Source organism: Poecilia latipinna, unplaced genomic scaffold (genome assembly GCF_001443285.1).
Source record: "Poecilia latipinna isolate Pla-1442-1.1 unplaced genomic scaffold, P_latipinna-1.0 Scaffold3282, whole genome shotgun sequence".
Lineage (NCBI taxonomy): Eukaryota > Metazoa > Chordata > Actinopteri > Cyprinodontiformes > Poeciliidae > Poecilia > Poecilia latipinna.
In genome coordinates, this window is record NW_015115898.1 from 3060 (window position 1) to 28496 (window position 25437).

At 40.5% G+C, this 25437-nt stretch overlaps 1 protein-coding gene across 3 annotated transcripts in view; it reads left to right on the forward strand.

The window, feature by feature from the left end:
- Positions 1–3426: 3426 nt before the first annotated feature.
- LOC106940571 (G-protein coupled receptor 126-like) overlaps positions 3427–25437 on the forward strand; it is a 44588-nt gene continuing 22577 nt past the window's right edge. For 2 of the 3 annotated variants that reach the window (XM_015023346.1, XM_015023347.1), the window contains exons 1-10: positions 3427–4250; positions 4585–4724; positions 5371–5650; positions 6405–6584; positions 9195–9242; positions 14863–14910; positions 16555–16626; positions 16829–16936; positions 17988–18065; positions 20835–23888. In XM_015023346.1, coding sequence (XP_014878832.1) covers positions 4016–4250; positions 4585–4724; positions 5371–5650; positions 6405–6584; positions 9195–9242; positions 14863–14910; positions 16555–16626; positions 16829–16936; positions 17988–18065; positions 20835–23888 — 4243 coding nt within the window. In that variant the 5' untranslated portion in view covers positions 3427–4015. The remainder of the gene's footprint in view (positions 4251–4584; positions 4725–5370; positions 5651–6404; positions 6585–9194; positions 9243–14862; positions 14911–16554; positions 16627–16828; positions 16937–17987; positions 18066–20834; positions 23889–25437) is intronic. The other variant, XM_015023348.1, reaches the window with a different exon arrangement.

Sequence of the window (25437 nt, forward strand, 5' to 3'; positions counted from 1 at the left end):
GTACTGCTCCCTGATTGGTCGACAGGCCCGCACCTGTGAGGTCGATCAGGTTTGTCTGTCGGCTTTTATCAGCTGTGGAAGGAAAAATGTCATCGCTGTCAGAAGAACGGAGCGGAAATGGAGAGCAGGTCAGATTTACAGATCTGGGTCTGATTCAGAGATCGCATCATCGCCGCAACTTTGAACTTTCTCTGCACTGGGCCTGAAATTAAGAGGGGATCATAGGAGTGCATTTCTGTATCACTCTGTTGTATTGAAAATAAAAGAAGTCCTGAAACTGCGTTGTTGTGGGAATGAAAGCAGTTCTCCTTGTCTGGCAGTCGGATTTGTGCAGGAGGAAACAAGAGAAGCAGCTTTTAGAGTCCAGTCTGGCTGAATCGTGTTGCTTCTGAACAAACCTTACCCCCCACAGAGAGGCTGAACTGGGAACGGAGGGGAAACGGAGAAACAGGAATGTGAATCGTTGCTCCTCTGAGTTTTTTACTGTAAGAAAAGAGTGAATCAGTTTCAGGTGAGCTGAAGGCTCTGATTGCGGCTCTGCAGGTTTCTGTTGCTCAAACATTAGTGAGTCAGATGTTTAGTGTTAGTGCTCATAGCGCCACCTAGTGCTACGTTTTAGTGATCCAGACGCTTCTCCTCTGGATGTGTTGTTAAATTGGGAGCATCTGTTTTTGCCCCCCAACTATTTACACCATTGGTTTTGGAAGAAATTCCTCCATTATATTTTTTAAGCAAAACATAAAACCAGCTATTAAACCAAACCCCCCACAGGAACATTTTGTTTCCACTGAAACCACATTGTTAAAGCGATAAAAATGCCACACAATAACATGGCAAATTACCATGAACTACTCGCACATGAACACAGTGGTGGTGGCATCATGCATGACAGTCAGAGCTCATGTTCTGATGGAGCCTAAAGCACCAACCCAACCTGCTGTCCACACCTTGTGAATCTCTCCCTTTCTTCAATACTTTTCCTTCCACTCAACTTTCTGTTGTTAGACGCAGGCGCAGCTTCTTCAGCTGTAACCTGTTGTGACTGCAGGTGTCAGTGACTCTCTGGTAGAGAACGGAAAAGTCACCAATGATCCTTGTGACATAACATTTCCCCGTTAAAAGGCAGAGTTTGTTTTCAGTGTTCAGCTCTGAGGACTGTTTTGATTTGGAAACTTTTTTTTGGAAAGTTCATTTATTGTGATGCATTTTTATGTCTTGGCCAAAAGTTAGTTGATGCAATGCTTGTTGTAGTTTGATGCACCTTTACCTGGACATTCAGCCTAACAGACCATGATGTTAAAAGCTAATAATTGTGAAAGTTTGAGGTGACTGATTGTCCAGATGACCCAACATGCCTCACTGTGAGGAACAGCAGCTGTGAAGATGTGAAGCTCTCCAGCGGAGCTTCTGTCAGCAGGATTTGAACCCGGTTTCCTGAAGTGAAGCTGCACAGCGTGAATGTTTCTGAAAATGTGGCCCCAGACAGATTATCTTGTACAAGGTTGGTTGTGGGTTCAGACGTGCAGAGAGAGAAATGACACACACTCCGTGCCGTTTCTGACGTTTTCAGTGCGTTGGCTGTGGTTTGGCTGCATCCAGGGTCGGGCCTCCGATGAACAGACTCCATTGTTGCTCCCCATGAGAAAGGCAAACCATTCTTTCCACTTTCCATTTCAGCTCTTGTGTCTATTTTTTTGTTTCATGTTGGGGAGCTCTCCCCTTTTTTCCAGCAGTTTTAGAAAACCATAAAGGCCAACATGTTTTTCATTAGTGTTCTTGAGAAACCAGCCATTGGTGGGTTGGTGTTGGTTTCACTGGGAGTAAAACTCCACTGTTTAGAGGGAACTAAACATCCGAGAGTAGTAACTGTTATTTTTGATTAATGACTAAAGCTGTTTCTACATTATTGTTAATTATAGGGGTGTAACCTAACATAAAAAGCAGGGTTTGGTTCGCTTCAATAAATTAACATTGGACACTATAAAACTAAACTAACTGGATTAATTTTCTTTAATTAATGACAGATTGGTGGGTGTAGCCAACGGACTGATGGTTAGAATAAACATCATTATATTTACATTGAACATGTTGTTGATCAGGATTTGTTGATTAAGAAAGACTGCAGACATTTCAATCTGGAAAGACTCAGATGGAGAAAAAGAAAAAATTAAAAGATTTAACGACAGGAATGAGTAACAGTTCTTTGGCGCTCGGGCCCCGGCAGCTGATCTGAGCTGAGATTTGATGTGAACTCGATGAACATCCCGATAACCGATTAGGGATGCTCTCCCCTGAGACCCGATACTGGTGGTGCAGGTCGGGAAGGGTTCCATCCTGGAGAGCCGAAGGTTGTGGGTGGAGAAGGTGGGGTGGTGGGTTGAACGCAGCAGCTTGGGTGTGGATCCTTTTATGCAGAGCTTGACTGATGATTGGACGCGCCGGGTGACGTCCAGCGCTGATGTCGGAGATGAGCATGACGCCTATGGGCGAACGGAGGGGGCGGAGTCTTCCAGCTTGAACTTTCGCTATTAGCTCCATTTGTGAGTGAAAAGTTTTAAAATGGTTGGCTGATGCTTTGACATAATCCAAGTTACCAGATGTACCTGTGAGCTTCATTAAAGTGCAGCTGCTGAGAAATCCTGTCTGACCAGAGAGACTCCTCACCAGTTTCTGTCTTGGTTGTCCTCTTCCATTTATTGACATGTGAATTTGTATATTATCTAAATAGTTAGTTTTGCCTTTATAATTTGCCTTTATTCACACGGTGGAAACCATCTCAGTCTTTTCCCTGTTGAGAAACGTCAACATGTCTATGAACTGCAGTAAATATGTGGCGTCATGGCAAATGGAAATAATAAAGACTTCTGCTTCTATCCCAAATCCAATCCCCCTGGATTATTTTTGTTGCTCTTCTCCGTTCAGAGATTATAGCGCTGGGGAACAAAAAATATGTTTGGAAGTTGTCTATGTTTTATTTTTTATCTGTATTATGACTATTTTGCACCACTGAATCCAAAAATTACATCTGTTTTTCTCAGTCAGGTCAGGTTTTTATTCTAATTTGATTTGGAGAAATCTAATCTTCTGAGTAAATTTATTACATTTTTGTAACATTATCAGTTCATTTCCGTTAATATTTCTCATCCAAAAAAGGTTTTAGGAGAAAAAAGATATTTTCTAGCAAACTATATTAATTAAATGTTATTTCTGTAAATTGACTAATAAACACTGATACTGGTACATGTGAATTGAACATTACGACTTCATTGTGAAAATCCCCCCGTCTCTTTCCTGTCCGGATGGAGTCTGTCCTCCTGCTCGTCACTCATTGATCAGATTGTCAGGAAACTGAACCAACGTGAGAACAAGTCCTGCATTTTGATGCTTATGTTGCTCCATAGTTCAGAAAGTTGACCTGATGGAGGAAAACCAATGTGATTTTTGGATTCAGCTCATCAAAATTACCCTAAAACAGTTGAAAAACCACAGACATTTTTTGGCTGTTGATCTGTGTAATCAATCTTCTATCGATTGATTATATAACTTCTCTTTGGCTGCTGAACTTTTTTTAACAGAACAACATCTCCCAGTGTGGGCGCGTTTTCTCCTGATTGTAGGAAAAAACTTCTAAACAATCTTTCTTGAGTTTCTTGCTCAACTCTTGAGAAAATACTTCGTTTGTTGCATGGATCTATGAAGTCCTTCTTGGAAACTTTTCTTCATTCACTCCCTTTGCTGCTGATCCAGCCTGATAACTTTACCTAACTGAAGTCGGTGTTTGCCTCGTCTCTCGTTGTTGTTCTGGTCTCCTTTCCGTCCCGTCTTCCTTTGTCCTGTCCTATTGTTATCAGTCATGTAACTGGAGGTTTGACTCACTGGCTTTATCCCACCATCTGCTCCAGTTCTGGGCTGCAGCTCCATAAACTGTAACGTGGTGCTGACTGAGGCCCAGGGCGACTTCACGTCACCCTGCTACCCCCAGAAATACCCCAACTCTCACACCTGTAAGTGGACCATGCAAGCGCCGACCGGCTTCATCATCCAACTCTCCTTCTTGGACTTTGAATTGGAAGAGGCACAGGACTGCATGTATGACCGGGTCGTGGTGAACACCGGTAGCACTGAGTCAAAGTTTTGTGGTCTGACGGCCCGAGGTTTGACACTAAACTCAACAAGGAACGTGATGGAGGTTTCTTTCATCTCTGACTTCAGCATACAGAAGAAGGGCTTCACGGTTAGCTTCCAACACGGTAGGTTCTAGCTATGACTTGCAAACTAATCCAGGTGGAAAAGCCCCTCATGCATCAGACAGGAGCTGTAGGATTGGTTGATATGTTGATTTCTTTAAGATGCCTCATAGGAGGTTTGTTTTCAGCCACTATCATAAGAGTTGACTGGCAGATAACCACATAAAAATGTTCATCAACTGATATGGCCAGATTATGATGTACTTTGTTGAGGTTGATGTGTTAAGTCTTTAGTTGTTTATTGATCCCATTTTTATGCATGTTTGAATAAGTTTAAAACAATCAGCATTTTACTGTCTTTGCTTTCTGTCTCTGCTTCTTCCATCTCTCCCTCCAGTCGCAGTGGCTTTGAGGAACCAAAAGGTGAAAATCCCAAATGGTAACGGACAAATCGCAGAGGTCATCAACTCCGTTTCCATACCGGCGCTCAATGAATTGACCATATGCTTTGAGGTGGAAAGAACAGGCTCCAGACAGGTGCTGGTTTAAAAGTTTTTTCCTGCATTTTCACCATTTTGATGTTTTAAGTGTGTGGGGATACGTCAACATCAAACCTCCATCCCTGTGTCTCCTGCTCTGCTGTAACCAGATGTCATAAAGAGAGCACCATGCCTCTGCAGACAGACTCCTGCTTGGACGACAACTTTATGATTTCCATCCAGTCGTTTTTAGCATCTCTACATGTTTTGCAAAGAATTGCACAAATGTATATAATTCCTCTTTTACCAAGATGAAACTAATTTTTGTCGTGTCTACATCAATGAAAGACAATTCTGACACTTCAGATGAAGTAAGGCAGAGCCTTTACTCAATCATTTCCTGCCATATGGGTAGATGAAGTCAGTGACATTTAGGGCAGATGTGGCTCAGGAGACATGAGGTACATCTTGTATCCAGTGGTTTGTCTATTCAAAATTCCCATTTGCTGTGGTTATAATAACCAAGGCTTCCAGTAATATTACAGAATCCCTGAGCTGGTTCTTTCTTGGGAATCATTATTCATCAACAGCTGATTAAATGGGCAAGACATCATGAAAGGAGACCTTTGTCAAGTTGTGCTTTTAAACTGTCTTATTCCTGTGTTGCTTTCAACTTACTCCCAGTTCTTCTGGTTCCTGAACAGAAAGAATGGCTCTTCACCTACTACGACATCAACAACAACGTGGCGTTAAGCTTTGGCTACAATCAGACGGGCATGGAAATGGTTATTGACGGAGTGGTCTGCCCAGTAGAGTCGATCATCTCTGTGGCTGAGTTCACCTCTTCCATGAAGTTCTTCTGTGTCCTCTGGATGTCCTCCAACAGTCGTGTGGCTGCTTACTTCAATAGGCGCTACTATGGGAAGAGCTGCTCGCCATCTAGTGGCCACTCTGTGCCAGCTGGAGGAGTCTTCAAATTAGGAGGTAAGGGGCCTTTACTTGTTAATCTAACAGTCTCTATGCAGTAATTAGCATGGTGGACTTCTTGGTCAAAATGACAGAGTCTGTAGTAACACTTGATAAATCTGATGAAAAAGTTAATAAAATCAAAATCCTTGTAAAAGATTCCAGATGATTCAATTAGAAAAGACTGATAAACTGGCTCCATGCATTGTTTGAATTCCCCACATGAAGATAGGTTAGGTAATTACACACAAACTTTGTGTCAATGAACCATTTTTGTGGTAATTTGTTGGCTCATTGCCTTGCTAAGATCCAAAAATGGCCCATTTTCAGCTATGTCCTGTTAATGATGTCACTAGATCCTTAGGAAGAGAAACCAGCCACATGACAGATTCTCCAATGTAATTAAGCATGAGGTGCTTTAATGTCTATTCATCCTTTGGTTCACTCCTTGAATGTTGCTAAAGAAAAGCTTAATCTTAGTTTAATTTCCACAATGGACGAGTTTCTAATATAAAACCTGATGTCCATGTTTGTGATGGTAGGGCAGACAAAGATTTCCTGCCACAGATCTTAAACAAGCAGTTGGCATGTTGCTTTGAAGATATTTTATTTATCAGGGTGAACATATACCTGGTCCATGTTCTCCTTCTCATTTTGGAGACTTTCTGACAGTTCTTGGTGTAAAAACCATCCAGGCTGATGATCATTTAAAAACGTAGAAAGTTGTAAAGCAAACATGATGTTCACTTTGAACTGTGTGCATTCGGTCCAGGCTTAGGGGTGCAGAGTTTCAAAGGGAACATGTACAACCTGCGCCTGTGGAACCGAGCCATGACGGTCCAGGAGCTGAGCGGCTTGACCTGCGACATGGTGGGGAACGTCATCGACTGGGACAACAGCCAGTGGACCATCTCGTCCTCTCTTGCTCAGACTGACAACACACTTAGCTGCAGTGAGTAAACTTTATCATCTTCATCTGGTTTTGGATGGTGGGCATGACAACGCTAAAAAGTAGCTAAAGATGAATGTCAAGAGCTGTGTGTTAGGTTTGAAGTAAATCACATTCATTTTTAAATATAAATATCAACAATAGCTGGTAGGGATTGCTCAGTATAACTACAACTAAACTGTTAAAGTGGACTTGTGCAATAAAAGACTTGATTTGAACCTGATCAAACTGGGCCCTAAAAGGATTGTGTGTTAACTTGTACTTTGGAGAAATGACTTGCAAACATCTCTGGTGATGGGGAGCCCACCACATGGAGAGCTGCTCTGTAAAAACTATGTTGTATTGAAAACAATATTGACCTTTGAGTGGCAGAACCTTCTAATGGCTTCATATTTTTGTGCATCTGCTGTATTTTTATGCAGAACATAGATGCCCAAATTTGGTCCTCCAGAGCTACTTTTGCACTATGTTTGGATTCCTTGACCAAAAATAAACGGCTGAAGGGGTCAAATGTCAATTCCTTCAGGCAAAGTCCAACTTCCTCTGAGCCATGGAGCTGCACAAATTATCAGGCCTTGTAAACAAAATCATATAGTCTATCAACATATTTTCAGTTTCTTCTATTTGATGATTTTCTTAACACAGAGCAATTTTATATGAGAAACTGGAGCACAGTATTTAAGACTTCCCAATGCAGTGAGAGGAGCAGTGGACCTTTACATGCAGAATGTCTTATAGAATAACAAGCAAGAGAAAATGGACTGTGAGCCAAACAGGAGACAACATGGAAGTAATGGTTCAACCTTGAGGCAGGATCCAAAGCGATGTGGTATCAGGTCAATCACCAGGTCCAAATGCAGAACATTGGATTGTATCAAACAGGAACTCAAAGTGTTAAACTATTCAGGCTGTTGGATATTCTGCCAAATCCTGCTACATTCTGCCTTCAGATGGTGAGTTAATGGTTTCCAGTAAGCTGGCTGGCTGAGGACCAGACTTCACTTTGAGTCTGGGTTTGTTTGGCTCAGTTGGAGAAGTTCTCCCACAGTTCCCAACATGAACTATGGAGCGGTTCAAGGGGGACACGGTGTGCTGATTTATTCACTCTTTCACTGTATTCTGTACCCACAGTAGCAGTAAAATGTATTATGCACACAGACACATCCAGAGAAGCACTTGTACAAGCCAAGGTGTGGGTTTATAGAGAACTGTGAATGAGTGTGGAGCCTCAGTGGGCTTTTTCTCCAGCCAGCTGTGTATGCAGGAAAGAACGGGGCTCCGTGTTTATGGAGCAGTTCTGGACGTCTCCATCGTGAGATTCTACATTGTCCTGCACACCCTTTAACTTTCATTTAAATACAGGAAAACACCAGAATATACAAGCAAACTTGAAGGTAATTTTCTCCTAACTTCCACATGTTTGTAATTTCACAAGGTGCTGACAGAGCTTCATTCCTCGGGTTCCCAAATCACCCTCTGCTTGTTCTGGTTTTCCTCGTGCCCTCCACCCAGCTGGCTTGTTTGAGCTGTTAAAGCTCTGCTAGCATCTGATTTAACTCTTCATGTTTGACCTGTCCATGCTGTTAGTTAATGGGGAGCACAGGTTGTTGTCCAGGCAAGTTTTTATGTTTTTTACTTGAGGACACGCCTCTGATCTTGACTCTAGACGTCGTATCAGGTCAGTTGTTCTGATTTATTGTTTCCTTCTTTCCCTCCCTCCCTCCTTCCTTGTTTGCTTCCTTTTTTCATTTTCTAGTTTTCCTTCCTTCCCTGCTCGCTTCTCTCCTTTCTTGCTAGTTTCCTTTCTTCCTTCCTTTCTCTCCTACTTTGCTCATTTCTAACTTTCTTCTGTACATTTTTTTTCTTGCCTCATTGCCTGTTGAGGTAATTGCCTATTTTATTTTTTTTTTTACCTTTGTCTTTGTTTCCCTTATTTCTTCCCATTTTTTATTTCTTATTTCTCTGCTTTCTTCATTATTTTCTTTCTTTCTTACATCTTTAATTCCATATCAGAAAATTGCCGTTTTCTGTCTTTGGGTCTGGACATTTGTAAAAGAAACAAAGTAAAAGCATTTGCTTCTTAAAGAAATAAATTACAGCAACTGAGTGAAATGTTTTCCATGGTTTGTCCCTAAAACGACTGCAGCAGAACCGGGTCCTTCAGTTCTGCTGCCTAAGCAAAGTTCTGGTCCTTGAGGTTGAAATGTGCAGCGATCTTTGCACCAGTTATTAAGGACTTAATGAGGCTTTGGATGCAGGATTAACTGATGACACCAACCACTACCAACACATCCAACCCTGTGGTTTTGCACCATCAACCAACTGGTGAAATGGACGATAATTTGATCCCAGTTGTCTTGTTTAGATCACAGTTCTGGTGGTTTTTCAGCTATTTCCAGCATAGATCTAAAAAAAACTTGATTACTGTAAAAAAAAAAAAGTAGCTGCTATAAATTTCTAGAAAAACAAATAAAAATAGATATTCTGTGAAGTTCTGCTTTGGTTTTAGAATGAAAATAAATATTGGTACTCTTTAAATGAGGTTCATTATTAAATTTATTATGCTGTTGATTGTTTTACCTGATGCCCACTAACCTTTTCTTCTTTTCACAGTCTGCTACCCTCATTGCATTCATTTAACTGCTGCTGCGCCCACTAGTGGTGAGTGCTGCTAACACGCTTCTAATATGCAAAGCTTGTGCTAACAGAGCTTTAATGCATGGAGAAGAATGGAGGAACCAGTGATTTTGGTCCTGTATATGTCAGTCTGAAAATGTTTGTTACCAGCGATAGCACAAAACTCATTCACTAACATCATGCGCTGAGATTAAACCTTTCGCTTTTAGCTGTGGGAGTCTCAGATTATGGAAATTAATAAAACTCTTCTTGGAGCTGCTGGGGGGAAACGGCGTTAAGATGCAGGAAAATAGTTTTACTTTAACACATCCAGGTCAAACGGAGAGCAGTTCCAGAACCATATGAACATGAAGCCGGGTCCGGATCACTGAGAGGCGAACAAACGGACAAAATTAGTATCAGAGTTTAATTTAACAGATCATCACAAGTTGCTACATAACGGGAAGGTGGAATGATAAATAAAATTCAATGTTTTTCACATATTGTTTCAAATCTGAAAAGTGTGGCATGTGTTACTATTCATTCCCTGGTCCATTGCTTTGGAGAGTCTGCATGTCTCTCTGTATTAAACGTACAGACTGAATTTACCACCTTCCTAAAAAAATAAAGACATGGAGAAAATGTTTAAATATCTTATTAGTGAAATAAACTTCCAGTAAAATTCTTAATTTTTTTAAATCAATATTAAGGATTTATTTGCTTAAAACAAAATCCAATATTTTGCTGAATAGTTTACTTGTGAGTTAGATTTGTCTTATTTCAAGTATAAGATATTTGACCAAAGCACTTGGTAAGATTTTGTGTTTTTACAGTGTAGAGATGGAAAATGTAGAGAAACACAAACCTGCTTCCTCAGAAACACACAGTTTTGTTCCCCTGAAAAAATGTAAAACATTCTGTTTTTCGTTTCTGGTCTTTACTCATGATGGACTTAAAAAGTCTTAAATTTGAGTTGATGAAAGCCTGATGAAAGTTTTCTGACAGATCTGGTTAATGTGTAATAATTCATGATTTAACATTTCACTTTGGACCAGGTTGCTTTGGACAGATTATCATCTTAAATCAGATTTTTCCGTTTACTCGGGTTGTGGACAGTCAGTGGCCTCTGCGTCTTTCTGCCTTTTTGATACAGACTCTCCTTTAGCCTGGCTCAGCAGAAAAGCCTCCTCTGAACAGCTTCAGATGATTTGACGAGCACCTGTCAGGCTGCGTTTGCTGCAGCTCCCTGTTTGCAGTGTCAGTCAGAGCGTCAGGCTGACGCACAGCCTCGGTACATCCACCCTGCGGTTGTCACGGCAGCACCAGGAGGCTGTCAGTCAGCCGCTCTGCTGCTGTCAGGCCCTTCAAGACGGTTCCTGATCTCCATATCTGATGGAAATCTGAAGGTCATCTCTGAGCAGAGGTGGAGCTGTGCTCATTGGATATTTATGAGGTAGCCACAGAAGGAGCAACTAGTTCACTGTTTGATTTTTTACAAAGATACAATCAGCTTTAGTTCACATCAGCAGTGAGAACTCTGCTTTCTTTCCATCGACGTTGGACTGACTTGAATCATTTAAATCCAGAGTTTTACTGGAACACAATTCAGATGAAAACCTCCACTAGTATAGAGAACTATAATGAGAGGATGAGCAGAAATCCTAATTAATAAGACAATCTTAGAGTAACTGGAGAGCCATTTCATTCAAAAAGTAATAATTGTTGATGAATATTTAATAAATGTCCACATGAAATAAAAGCAAAATAGATATAATGGGAAGCTTGTTTTTTCAACTTCATTTTTTTCAAGATTTGCTGATTATTTCTGGATTATATAATCTTTTACTTATTAATATCATAATTGTTTAATTTATGACAATTTTATTTTGTAAAACTAATTTATTTTTGTAAATAAAGGTGGTAGGAGAGTCATAATTCACAGTGAAACACGTGGCCTGAAAATGTAGCCACTGGGACAAAATTATAGGAGTTTTGTGCAAACATTTGCTAAAAAATGTTAGCACTGCTAACCCTAAAGCACTAATCACAAACATTAGTTCCCCTAATGCTAAACCAGCTTGGTATTTAGCAGAAGCTAATTCTAAAGCACTAACAGCGCTAACTTTAACCATGTCAATAATGCAATAAGTGCTACAGATTTGTCATTACTCACCTACCTGAACAATTTCACTTCAAGACATGAGGAGAGGAAATGGAGCTTCGTCTTCAAAATAAAAGCATGGATATAAACATCTAACTTCTTGAAGAATTCTTCGCAGTCGATAAAACTTCAACACAACTAAAAGTTTACAAAACATCCAGGTGAATTAGCACTTTAGAACGTAAGCAGATAAATTAGTTAGGGAAGCTAAGGGCACTTAATGTTTTCAAAGTTAGCTAAAGCGTGAAATGAGAAAATTAACTATTAGTTTTATAAAGCAAGTCTAAGCTACACTGAGGATCTAGATGGAATAATGTGAACATGAAAAAGGAAAGAAAAGCCTCTAAAAAGAGTTTAGCATTTTAATGTTATTTAACGAATGTGAATATTTGTTCATATCCTGACGGACCTGAACTAAAGCAGATAACAGCTGTTACTGCTGTTAAAACGTTTAGAAAATAAAATAAATTGATAATTAGAACATTGACAAAAAAAATACTGTTACTTTATCTTTGTATATGTGATCAAAATCCCCAAAATGATTGCAGTTTCATCCTGCTTGCATTCTGTCCCCTTTTTTAAGCCTCTGCTATTGTTCCTCTGATATTTCTCGGCTGTTGTAAATCATCTCCTGCATAGACCCCGGAGCTCTGAGCTGTGAAACGGCTCCCTGGACAAGGAGAGTTTGTGAAAATCAAAGTCAGATCCTCTGTTTTCATCTGGAGTCCCTGTAAATGGATTGTTTGGTCATCTCAGACAGGATCAGAGCGGAGAGTTACGGTCCGCTTTGAAGCTGGTGGTGTTGGTCAGGTAATCTCCCAGCGTCAGACTTTATAACTCTGTCATTTTCAGTTTGGCTGTGATGGAGGTTTTATAGCTGCTGCTGCTGGCCGGCCTCCTGTTTTTCTCCAACTCTGAGCTCTGAGGTCATCAACTGTATTAAATAAAAGCAGCTGTGACTCTTTGCTGATGTTGTTGTTACACTAACAAACCTCAAACCCGCCATACCTCAGTATTAACACAAAACAAGGATAAATGCTGGTGATCAGTGACAAGTTTTATCAATTATTGTTATTAATTACCGCTGCATAGCTAACATTTCGAGTGATTCCTCTGAGTTTAACACAAAATGCCACTTTTCTCATGGTTGAGGAATCTTGGCTTTTTTGGCCTTCAGTTCAGGTCTGTGGAGCTTATTAAAAATGGCCGGGTCCAATCAGAACCAATTTTCATGGCTTGTGTTGAACGCGGGGTCCTGTAAAGATGCATTTCCTCCCTGCCTGCACTTCTACACAGGTTTTTATGGTTGTTTCAACTTCATGGTGCATTTAAATCTAATTGTACTCCCAATTATCTATATTGAAATACAGCAGCCCCCAGTACACCAGGGTTTATGGACCACAAACATCTGCAAATACTTGATACTCCCTCTGAAAACATTTAAAACTGTTTTTCTTAGTAGTTCAGACACTTAATACACTTTAATATGCCTTAATACTCACTGTGTAAACCAACGCCATTAATGTTAATATCAACATTCTCCCTTATCTCCTCCTTTGGGGGTTACAGCCAATCAGCACCAAGGAAAATAAAAGGTACTATAAGATGCTGCTTTCCAAACACCAGCCAATAGCATCAAGTTGCTTTGGCAAGTCAGCCAAAGGAATCTGCAAAGATGTAAATGTTCTGCAAATCATTTTCAACAGAAAACTACATGAATATGTGAGGATCTGCTGCAACTTTAAAATAAATTTAGATTTGGTATCATCACCAAAATTGCAGGACTATAACATCCAAATAGCTTCACTAAAATTCATGAAATGCCCCAGTCATGTCTATATGGGCACTTGAAGTGCAGAAATGCAACAATATTTAAATTTGACCATAAAATGTCAAAACAGTTTTAATTTGAACGCCTGTAGGAAGCAGTGTGACTCTGTAGGCATTTATTACGGTCATTAAAATCCTTATCGTTCATCTTATTTTGTTCCAGGTGTGTTTTAGGTTTATATATGTTTAGTCTGCTTTAATCAAACTTTAGTTCTAATTCAAGTTCTACGCAACTCTAGTTGCAGATCTAGACTAGAACTACAGTTGCCTAGAACTTGAATTCTAGGCAGCCAAGCTGTGGGTGTGAATATGAAACCAAACTTTGAGGACCAAAACAGCAAACTCTGGTCTGCCTATAAATCTAGGTGTCGGTTCGGTTTGAAGTGAACTCTGAATGCAGATGTGAACGCCAAGTGGACCGGAGAAAGCAGGAAGCAGACTATAGCGCAGGGCATTCTGGGTAAATAGAAACGTGTGAGTCTAGCACTAGCAGGAGAAATGGATTGTGATATTTTACCAAAGACAAAAGAGAAATCCTACAGCCTCTAAAATCTGATACTACTCCATTTGTGTTTACATGTGTGTCTTCTTCAGAGGTTTTCATGTCGTTTGCTTCAGTGGTTGTTGGTGCAGCGCCCCCACAGGAGAGAAGGTGAACAGGTTTTTGATTTAGCCTGGTTGGTTTGACTCAGAGCAGTGGTAAAGCGAAACGAACCACAATGGAAATGTAATGCGATCATCATGTGTAAACAGCCTTAGTGTCTCCTCTGATTTGTTTTGACCAGAATCAGGAACTAAAGAGTAACTGAATAAGAACCTTTAATAGATTTTCACTTTTTTTTCTTACATTAGACACTGTAGAGTTATTATTGGATGGGATTTCATTTGTTGAAATGTGCCTCAGCTTTACAGTTTATATAAACCTGATTTATATAAGGCTGGTATAATTGGTTGTGGGTTGGATCATTTTATATACAACTGTAATTCCAAGAAAACAGGTCTTGTCTCCTTTTTTTTATTAAAAATCAGCAGGCAGGATAGTTTTGTGCTCATAGCAACTTGCTTTGACAACCATCCAATGACGAAACTGTCTACCTCTGAAAAAGTCTCAACTCTGTGCGGCTGCCTGTCCTCCTACTGACGTTTCTGTGGATGTAGCGCCCGATGTGTGGGCTGCAGCTGCATTAAAATTCAGAAAGCTAAGGAACAAGAGGAGCCCAGAGTTTGGTCTCCATGCTGCTCCTGTGAGAAAAGAAAAAAGTTTGAGTTTGTTCTTTGCCACAAACTTTAAAAGTGGTGTAGAGTTTCATAGTATTTGCTCAGATATTCCCTGATCTGCCCTCCTGCATGTTCAGATAACCTTGATGTCACCACAATAAGCTCTAGGAGGGACTGATGCTTGATAAAATCAGTACTGATATTTGATCATAGTTTTTCTAACATACTGGGTCAATAACTGAAACTGGGCTGATATGAACAACCGACGTTTATTTCTATTTGCTTGTCATCTGTATTTTGCGTTAGCTTAGCGATGTCTGTGCTTCAGTGGAGGTGCACAGTTAAAGGCTGACAGGGCTTTGTAAACTTTTACATCAACTTTATTTATCCATTCTTTAAGTTCAGCTCAGGTGTGGAACAATCACCAACTTATTCTGAACCGTTTGTCCCCTTCAGGTTCCAACCCGGCTACAGGCTGCGACTCGGGCGGACTGGGCTGCTCAGGTAGGAAAACTAAACACACCTCCAATGCCTGTGCTGGAATTAAGAACCTTAAATCTTTATATAACATGTTTTCTAATTTTATTTTACATGGGAAATATATTTTATGCTATTTATTCCTTCATTTGTTTAATCAAAAGGGTTTAATTAAAATGTTTGCTAGATTCTGACTTAAAGGGAAACTTTTTCCTCACATGTTTCACATGAACCAACTTGTCCAAAAGAAGTAAAAATAAATAAATGGCTTAATAAATTAGTTAATGTGGCAAATATTTAATAAATATCATGGTCAACAGTATTCATTTGACATTTTTATGGCTCACATGTGAAAATGTTATCATCTAATAACGTTAAACACTGTGTATGTCACATGTAAAAGTTTTCCAAGAGTTTTAATTGTTTCACATGTGCAACACGTGTTTTCATTGTAATTTCAGGTTACTAAAAAGACACATTTTTTTCTTAATATTCAAGGAGTTTTAAAGTTTTTATGAGTTCACTGTTTGTTCAGATTCATCTGTAGCTGTGTTTATATTTGGGAATTATACAGGAAGTGGATCTCTTGACATTTTTCCAAGAATGTCCTGTATTTTTGAGATGGTCTTTGGTACCATGTTCATCTGAATCAGAGGGATTCAAACCCTCAACCCAAGCAGCTTGAAAATTGCTGAACTTTCCACTGTCTCTGAGAAAAATCCCTCAGCCTGAAATCTGTGAAACATAAACCTCAGATGAACCTTTTTGTCAGGAATGTGATCATCCAGGAAGATGCTGACTGGATTCTGGACGAACCTTTCTAACCTCAACTTTCATGTTGAGCTTCTGCTTTTCCCAAATCACAAACTTTTTCTGGCCTCTGAGTTTTACAACTGCATTCATGCTCCTCTGAGTGGGAGGAAATGCAGTTCAGCCCAAAAATATTCAGACCCCTGCTGATACTGAAGTTTGTTTCTTATTGGAAAAGGATCACAAATCTGTCAAAAAATATTAAAATCTACGTAAAAGTGTTGGGAATTTTCTAAATTCCCAACACTTAATACCAGGAGGAATTAAGAGGTTTGAGCTGAACTGTACTTTCACTTCCAATATTTGCTTTACAAAAACAAGCATTTTGCAGGAACCAATGAGCTTCTGGCGTGATGTTAGTATTTGACTGTGGCAGAAAAAACGTTTGTAAGTTTGACGGCTGGATGGATTTGTTGTTTTGGGTGATGCAGACATCAGCAGGGGTTTATATCTGTTTGTTCTATAATTTAAGTTTTCTGCTGCTGTTTTCACTGCAGTCGCTTGTTATTTTTGCCTCATCATTTTGTACCTTTGCAGTTCTAGTTGTTTCATTTTTGACGTTTTCAGTTGGGAAACGGCGCCACCTTCAGTGCCTCCAAGCACCAAATAAAACCCCCAGGATGACGCTGCTGACTGCTCCTCTTTTCTTTCTGCTGTCTTCTTATGGTTTCTAAAGTTTCATAAAAACAAAAGAGCAGTAATGGTATTTAAAGAAACTTTTTGTAAGTTTCAGGAGGATTTGGCTTCTGAGGACGGTAACGACTTGCTCCGTTTTTGGGACGTTGTTTATCTCCTTTTGCATCATATTTATCATCCACTGCATCTTTCTCTGTTTTATCCAAACATCTGTACTTCCACCAGCTGCTTCCTCTCCCACCAACTCATCCACTGACTCCACTAACACCAGCCATGCTATTAACGCCATCTCCCACGGTAAGCAAACCTCATCCTCCCTCATTCTGCCTTCCCAGTCATCCATTCCTGTCCTTTCATTCTTGGTTGTCAGGTTTTTTATATCCTTGATGTTTTAGACCCAGTTGCTCTCCTTCAGTTGGTTTGGAGAAACGGTCCCTTTCTAACCCTGTAGTGAGAACAGTGAGGATGTGTTAACACCAGCATCATTTGTCATCTCCAGCCTCCCCTCCTCCCATCCCCTCCACCTCCACCCCTAGCATGCCTCTAACCTCAGCCTTCAGCACCAGCTTTAGCAGCAGCAGCACTTCCAGCTCCTCCTCTTCCTCTGGTAAGCCTTCATCTGCTTTGCTGCCTCGTTGTTTGCCAGGACAGTCTTTGCTTATTGGATGTTTTGTATCAGGACATGATTATTACTTCTCATTTATGGAGTCGTTTGTAAAGCTGCACAGTTAAAAATGACTCTGCCTTTATTAACAGAAAAATTGTTCAGTCATTGTTCACCATGTTGTTCATTCAGTTTTAAATGTAACATGTTTCATTTATAAACTAAACATTTAATTAGCAAGAAAAATATTTGGTTTACCAACTAAATATTTAACTTGCTAAATATTTAGCTTCAAACGAGTTAGCTTGCTAGCTTCAGATCACCATACTCATATATTTAGTTGAAGATAAATATTTAGCTAAATATACTAACCTGCTGTGAAATACTCAACTTCAAACTGAATATTTAGCTTAATGTTCTTCTTCATGTATGTAGCTGACTAGATATATATTTTATATTTAGCTTACTGGCTAAATATTCAACCTCAAACTAACTGAACCTTTATTTAACCAACTCACATTTAAGTGTTTTGCTTGCTAATTAAATATTTTTGAAACTTTATTCAAAACTGTTATATAAATAAATTAACAACGTGGTGAAAAAATTAGTAAAACCTGAACCCACATTTTTTTCTTTGCAGGCTGAATAACCCAAATTATTAGTTTATTTTTGGACTTCGTAACTTTACACCCCATACCAATTATCTATAGAAACTAAATCAAAATGTAGATAACATGGCTCTGAGCTTTGCCACATCTGAATTCACGTTTTTTGAAATAGTGACATTTCATGAGAAAACATCAGAGATGTAGAGAAAGACCTGGAGGAAACCAAAACACATACAAGTTTCTTTTCACTTAATGTATGTTTTATTTCAAAATGTCTTTTCTAAACATCAGATCATTTTATGTCCTGGTACAAAACCTAAAAGAACTAATTGGTTTCTGTCACTGGTGTGAAACTCCGTCAGAGTTCAGAAAGGCTCCTGCTGCTTTAACCCAGTCTGCTTCTGTGATTTCTGTCACTGACATGCCGCCATATTGTTGCTAATCAGCTTCTGCCTCCATCAACACTACCACTACTTCGCCTCCATCCACCACTGCTCCCATTGCTTCAACCAGCAGCACACATGGTAAGGCAGATAGCCTCATCAGCAGCATCCATCAGTAAAACACACTGACTGACTGCAACATGAAAACAGAACCATTAAAACCTGACTAACATGAACAAGTAGATTGTTTTCTTACAGTTTACAGCAGCTGTGGGGTGAAGGAGACTAACCTGCTGTGATGGTTTTACTTCCCTGTAGCTGAACAGACAACCAGCATCACTGCAGCCGTTTCATCTGCTAGCACTAACCATGCAGACACTAACAGCACAGCGCTTGGTAAGAGCAACATTAACGCCAAACTGTCTGCAGAAATTATGCACAATAACATGAACAGTTTTTACATTTTTCGATTTAAAATTTTCCAAGCCAACCTGAACCGATGAGAGAATCTATTGGATTGTTTTCTATTTTCACAACCTGATCGGAAATCACTAAAATATAACCTTTCTGACTGCAGAGAGTAGGCCAGAACTTTATTTTAATTTTAGTAGTTTCTTTAAAACAGGGACAATGTGCAAAAAACATGAATAAAATATGCTTTTCACCAGATTTAGCTTAGCAAGCAGTTGAGTCAATAAAACAGTCAAATACCATAAAACATACATTAAGTCTCTACATTCCCTACATACGATCACAAGGTCATAAAATTTCATTATAAATGGTGCTAAATGCCAGACTTCTGCTCTGTAATCATTAATGTCACGGTTTCTCTGCTGGTCATTTCCTGACTTTACAAGAAAAGTCTTTCAGGTTAGTGGAAAGTTTTAGACTTTCTGGGAGTTTGTTCCATTTTGTAATGCCTTTGAGGGAAAAGTCTGTCTGTGGAAATGCTGAGCTGCATTTGGGTTTTCTGCAGTCGTCACAGTTGGTAGACCTGAAACCCGTCTCACATTTACCAAAAACATCAGCAGCTGGTCTAATACAACAGAAAACTAACACTTTATCTACCCGATAAAGATCATGCTAACAGTAAAACATGGTGGTAGTAGCATGGTGATCTGGGGATAAATTGCTGCTTGTAACTAATCGAATCATGAATTTTGAATCGTTAGATTGTGAAATTAAACTTATATTTTGCATTATTACAATGACTCAAAATGCATCTCAGTAGTTTAAAAAGTGGCCTAATCAAAGTCCTGAGACAGAATTCCTCAAATGTCATCCAAAATCCTTGCACAGTGATGCACCAAACTCTTTTCCTGCTCCCACACCTTTTGATGATAGCTGTGATCATCGACTGTAGAACAAAAATGACTTTTTCACACATGACCAGGTTGGTCCAGATAGACAATTACTTCATTTCAATAAATGCATTTTGTGTTTACTCTGTCTAACATAAAAATTAGTCTGACCTGAACCATGAAAGTGTGACAAAAGAAACAGAATCAGTAGAGAGCTATAAACGGTTGGTGTTTTCCACCAAGGCGGTTCTGGTACCAGAACAGGGCTGGTGTTGTTTCCACATCCTGTAAAGACACTTTTCAGTCTCTACTCTCACTAAAAACATCTGTGCTAATAAATACTAGAGTTTAGTGATGCGGGGAGATTTTGACTCAAATCAGGACCAAGTTGTTCTTGGGACCTGGAAATATTTCAGACCTGTGTGTCTTGCAGAACAATGGCTCTGTCCGCCCTCTGCTTTGAAATGCATCATTATTCTGTTTATTGAACAGGAAATGATTTTTATTCTGGAGGAAGTTACACAAACCTGAGCACCAACTCTGGTTTGGTGGAAAAGTAACATCTAATGAAGCTAAACAGGGCAGATTGGACAGACTTGCATGGATTAGTGTCCAGTTTGCTTTGGAAACAATAACATTTATGCATGTGTTATTTTTACTTCTTAATACTTTAGCAAAACTTGTTTGATTCCACCAACAACGTGGATGACTTAATTACACCTAAAATGACATCAAACTTGATTTTTACTTATTTTGATTCAAGATTTAATCATTCAAACCAACAAATACACATTTAGCGTTAGGTAATGAAATATTTTCTTTAAATATGAGTTCCTGTTTTCCTGTTAAAATACCTACATTTTCCCTGCTCAGCAGATTCTTATAGAGATGGATGGATGGGTGAAGCAGCTACTTTCAGTTGTTTTCATCAACACACAAGATAAAATATCAATGTTTTATAAACTTATTTTTGATCATTTTATCAAGATTCATTAGAGAAACACATCAAATCAATACTTTGTTTCCATAGTAACTGAAACCTGAGAGCCTTAAAGCATCTTTCAAATTCCTCCAGATTGCATAGGAACCTTGTGTTTGTCAGACATGTTGCCCAGTTTCTGTAAATTTAGTGACTTAATTTTCAATCACATATTTAATAATTTCATCTTCCTGCTCTTCTTTATCTTTTAACCACCCTCTTTTCTCTAGTTTCTTCCTTCGTTTCTTCACCTGAACCTTATCCAGGGACGACTCTCCAGCTGCCGTTTCTAACCACCAACCATCCGTCGACTAACAAAGCCGATGTTTCTTCTCTGGGTAACAAACCAGCTGCATGTCCTGTTAGCATCTAAACTCCTCAGGTTCTGAATTTCTATCCAGTCTTCACACCTTCTGTGTTCTTTATTGCTCTAAGATTTTATAAACTTTAAATCATGCATGGGATTCGTGGATCAATCGGCTGAATTTGTGGTGTCAGATGGTCTTGGTTTATGTCATTGGTTTTAATGTACTTTGCAGGCATTTCTTTTGCTTGGAAATGCATTTATTTATTTAATCTAACCTGCTTTTTCACTGCAATGCTTCCTCCTTTGATGCTGCAACCCAACAGTGGAGAGGACTTCTGCAACATACCCCAATTCTCCAAGGCCCAAACATAAAACTCTAGTTAGTGGATTAACTCCTGGAAGAAACTTTGGACTTTTTCAATCGATCAGAAGAACCCGGCGTGCGTTATCGTCCAACCCCCGTTCTCTAACATCCAGTCAGTTCAGTCCTACAGGTCAAGACTCCAGACCTCCAAAGTCACAGCATCAGCCCAGAGTTATTGCTTCAGCCACAGGTCCAGCCTCCCCAGTGGATCCATCACGCCCACGACCCCCCGCTGCCTTCCGGGGTTCAGCTTTCTATCACAGCCCCAAACACTCCCTGGGGTTCATCTCAACCCCCCTGAGGAAAAGGCCGAGTGGAGGAAGGCGACCAGCTGCCACCCGAGCAACCCCCAGCAGGGTGGAGGTTCGTGTGACAAAACCTTCCCCTCTAAAACCCGGACTGAAGTCGACAGCCAGCCCTTCCTCTAGGAACACGTCTCCCATGTTGGGAAATCAGCTAAACAGTTTGATTTCCACAGCAAAGTCTTCATCTTCCACCCATAATACCACAACAGTCAAGACCCCCACAACCAGTCGAGACTCTGAAACTCTTCTTGCACCCATACCATCACGGGCCTCGTCTCCACGGCAACATAAAGGTGAGGTGTCATCATCGTCAGGGCTGAGTAACAGAAAGAGCAAACCTGTAGCGCCCCCTTGGTTCCCTCTGAGCGTCAGCGGTGGTGATTTCCTAACGAGGAACTGGACGGATCCTCTGGAGTACTCTTCAGGGTCTGACATGTTCATGTATGATTTGGGTGACATGTATGAGTACGATGCTGTTTCCTCCCAGGAAGCACTTCCTGCCAGCTCTGTAACAAGAGTCAGTGACACTCTGAAGGAAAGCGATGCTAAAGAAATCTCTCCAAATAACACGAGTCTGATTGAACCAGAGTTTGATGAACCGTCGGTGTCTTTAACCGAAACTGCAGCCTCACCCTCTGCTGCTGTTTCTCCGAAGGTTCCCCTGAAACAACTTGTTGCTGTTTCTGTCTCACAGCAGAAACCCAACAGAACTCCTGATTCCTCTCTTTCTGTGGAACAAACTGGGTATCTGCAAATAACTTCATCTGCCAAAATTCATCCCTCCCCTGTTTTTCTCTCTCTCTTCCCCGCCTCTCTTCATCCTCCATCTTCCCCACCGTCCCTTTTGGGTCCCACTGAGCCACCCTCTGTCTCCTCCAGCAGCTTCCCTCCTCTTCTCCAGCTTCATGCCTCTCCTTGGGTGTCAGGAACCTCCCATCCTTCTGGTGTACCGCTTCCGTCTCCAACCTCAACCCTCCAGATGGGATTTGACCCCAGAAATCCATCTGTGTTATCACATCCTCTCCTTTCTGATTCCGTCTCTGAATCCCAGATCCCCTCTGGTGTTGGTGCACTCTTCCCTGAGTCCTCCATGTCTTCTGAGGAAAGACTATCCAGTGTAACAGTAACTGACTCTAAATCAGACCCATTAAGTGTCTCAGATGGAACTCCACTGAACAAATTCTTAAGAGGGAATAATCCAGTTTCCAGTTCACCTTCGGAGAATTTGTCTGAGGTTTTGAGGCCAATCACTCCGTCACTACATCCGTTCTTACTCCAGCCTGATCTGAGAGATTTAAAGGATGTAAATCTGTTTCCAGATCAGTCTCATCTGGGTCGCCTATCCACCCCAGCTCGGCTTCCTGCTTCCTTGTCCTCTTCGCCTTCAGATATTTTCCCTTCTGTCTTAAGCGACAGCCTGAGGACGTCGTCTGAGACGTCTCCTCCTTCTGTAGGGAACTCAAAACAAATCATAGGGAATCCTGCTCTTTTTCTGGCCCAAACATCAGCAGCTCCCTCTCAGGTGGATCACGATGACCCATTTATTCAGTCTTCTTTACCCTCGCCTGCCGTTCCACTGACAACACATCGCAGAACCGCCGGAGCACAGCTGGGAATCCCGGCTCCTCTGCCAAATAACTCACACCGGATTCCAAACTTAGCACACACACATCAGCCTCTTTCTCCCTCTGTTCCTCACATTCCTTCCCCTGCATCCTTCCCCTCTCCCCCCACTCTTGCCTCCAGCAGGGCGACATTAGCAACCGTCAGCGTGACAGAAGCAGAAATTGGCTTTCTGTCACCCACTCGACCCGCAGCGGCGTTCCTGAACAAACACTTCCAGACCCCACACCGAGCCGACATGCAGCCTTTTGAGCTCTTTTTCTCCCTCTCTGGGAAACAATCTTCCACACTCTCTGGAGATGAATGGGAAGCCATTCCCTCGCAGCCTTCGCTTCCTGCCAGAGACGCTGTCAGTGATGAAGTTGACTCTCATCCTGCGAACGGCTCCCTGAAAGCAGACGCCTCCAGAATTGATTCCATATTTGATCTTGCAGATGTCGCTCCGAAGATGCTTCCTGCTGAAGAGCGAGTCTCTGAAGTCGGAGTGAGTTCTACGGCTGAGAGCAGGAGAGACGGGATGCAGGAAGCTGCAACAGGTTGTTTGATTGCTGCTTCTAAACACACAAACAATCCAAGCATGATGGATGCATCTCAGCAAATCACTTCTGCTGTTACCCCAACACCCCTGCCATCTTCCGACCCCAATCCAGCAGCTTCCAGGTCCCCCACCAGCTCTTCCATCCATGCCCCAAATCAAGACATCATGTCTGGGCTAAAAGAGCTTTCCGCTATCGCAGACACAAAAAACATCTCCATCATGAATAAAGACATCATTCTGATGCTCAAAGACGCCCCTCTGGAGCCAGCCGAAGTGACAAACTCCACACGGCCCAAAAATGCTTCTGAAGATTCAAGTCCTTTAGAAGAACCAGCTGTTGCAAAGCCAAACCCGGCTTCAGATCCGAACCTGTGGAACCACGGAGTTTTCCTAAAACCATCTGCAGCTACAACTACTTCCTCCTCCTCAGCCGCTCCACTCAGAGACCCGAGTCCGACCACGCTGCGTCCCGCTCTGACTGCTGGTTCCTGCCACTGCAAACTGACCTTTGATTTTCCGTGTCTGTGCAGAGAGTCATCAGGGAACAGTATGTTCAAACCGTAGCTGTAGACCGTCGGAGAAAACAATCACGTGTAGAAACCTCCTTCTGATTGTATTAAGTCTTAAAATCTGGGAGTTTTCGCTCAGTGTGATACAAGGGATACGTTAGATTCCTTCTTAAGGTGGTTGGGCTTTTCTGTAGAACAACGAACCTTTAATCATATAAATCAGTTCGATCTTCTTGATCATACAGTGTGTTGTTTGTAAAGTTACACAGTCAAAAATCAAAATCATGAAAAAATAAATGGGCGTCAATTTTACAGCCATATTTTCAACATCATTAATTCATTTACAAATGTCACAGTTTCAAACTAAATATTTAATTAGCAGACTCAGTATTCAGTTCAGTAAATAATTAACGTGCTGATTATTTAGTTTATTTAGCTATTCATTTAGTTTAAATACTTTGCTGGCTCTAACATTTAGCAACATATTTAGTTTTTAGACTAAATATTTTTACTAGCCCAGAGTTAACTAAATATTTAACTAACTCCAATATTTAGCTAAATATTTAGTTTTTAGACTAAATATTTTCAAACTGAATATTTAGTCTACAAATATTTAGTTTATAAACTAGATATTTTGTGTGCTTGGAGTATTTAATTTTGAGTTAAACAGTTTCTTTGTAACAAAATATTTACCTCAAAGATAAATAATCAGTTTGTAGCCGAGTTTGTTTTTTTATTTATATTGAAACTGACGTTTATAAATGGTGAAATTATGACTGAAAAATTAACAACTTGTTTTTGTCTTATAGCTAAATAATCTGAATTCCTGCTGTTCATCTTTGACTGTGTAACAAACGGCACCGTTTGGAGTTTTGCTGATTGGTTTGGTGTGATTCTGGGTCCATTCTGAGGCCTGAGCTGTCCAATCAGGCTGCTGTTTTGGTAGTTCTAGTTTAAATGCAGGTATCGGACGTTTTTTTGATTTTCTGACACTTTTCCTCAACAGTTTCAGTCCTCGACTTTTAGCGAAGTCCATCCTGCTCTCTGGGGGAGACCTTCCTGCTCAGCTGCTCGGATTCTGAGTCCTTGTCAGAAATCTGCTTGAGATGTTTGAACAAGCAAAAAAGTAAAAAAAAATCCCTGTGCAGTTTGCAGGCTCTCCGACCAGAAACAATGTCTTCTGTTAGGGCCTCAAACTAACAACTGTAGATGTAAGAGAGACACCTAGTGGCTGCTGTGAAGCATAGCAGGAGATGGAGCGACGCACTAAACCCGCTGGGGCTCAACGCCATGAGAAAACGATAAATACTGTTAATAAGATGAAATATCTCTGAATATTTATTTCAGTTCATCAAATCAGGAATACTCCTGATAAAAATATGCAAAAATATTTAGAGTAAAACTAATGTAACTGTTGCTAAAATACCTTTTATTGAGGGACATTGTCTTTTTGGATTCATATTTAGATTTTTTTTTTATGTATTCATCTTGAGTTGTGAGTGGCAAAAAATTATTCAGTTTCTAAATGTGCAAACCTGCCAGAAGAATATTAATAAAGAACTCATTTTAGGTATTTATTTTGAATAA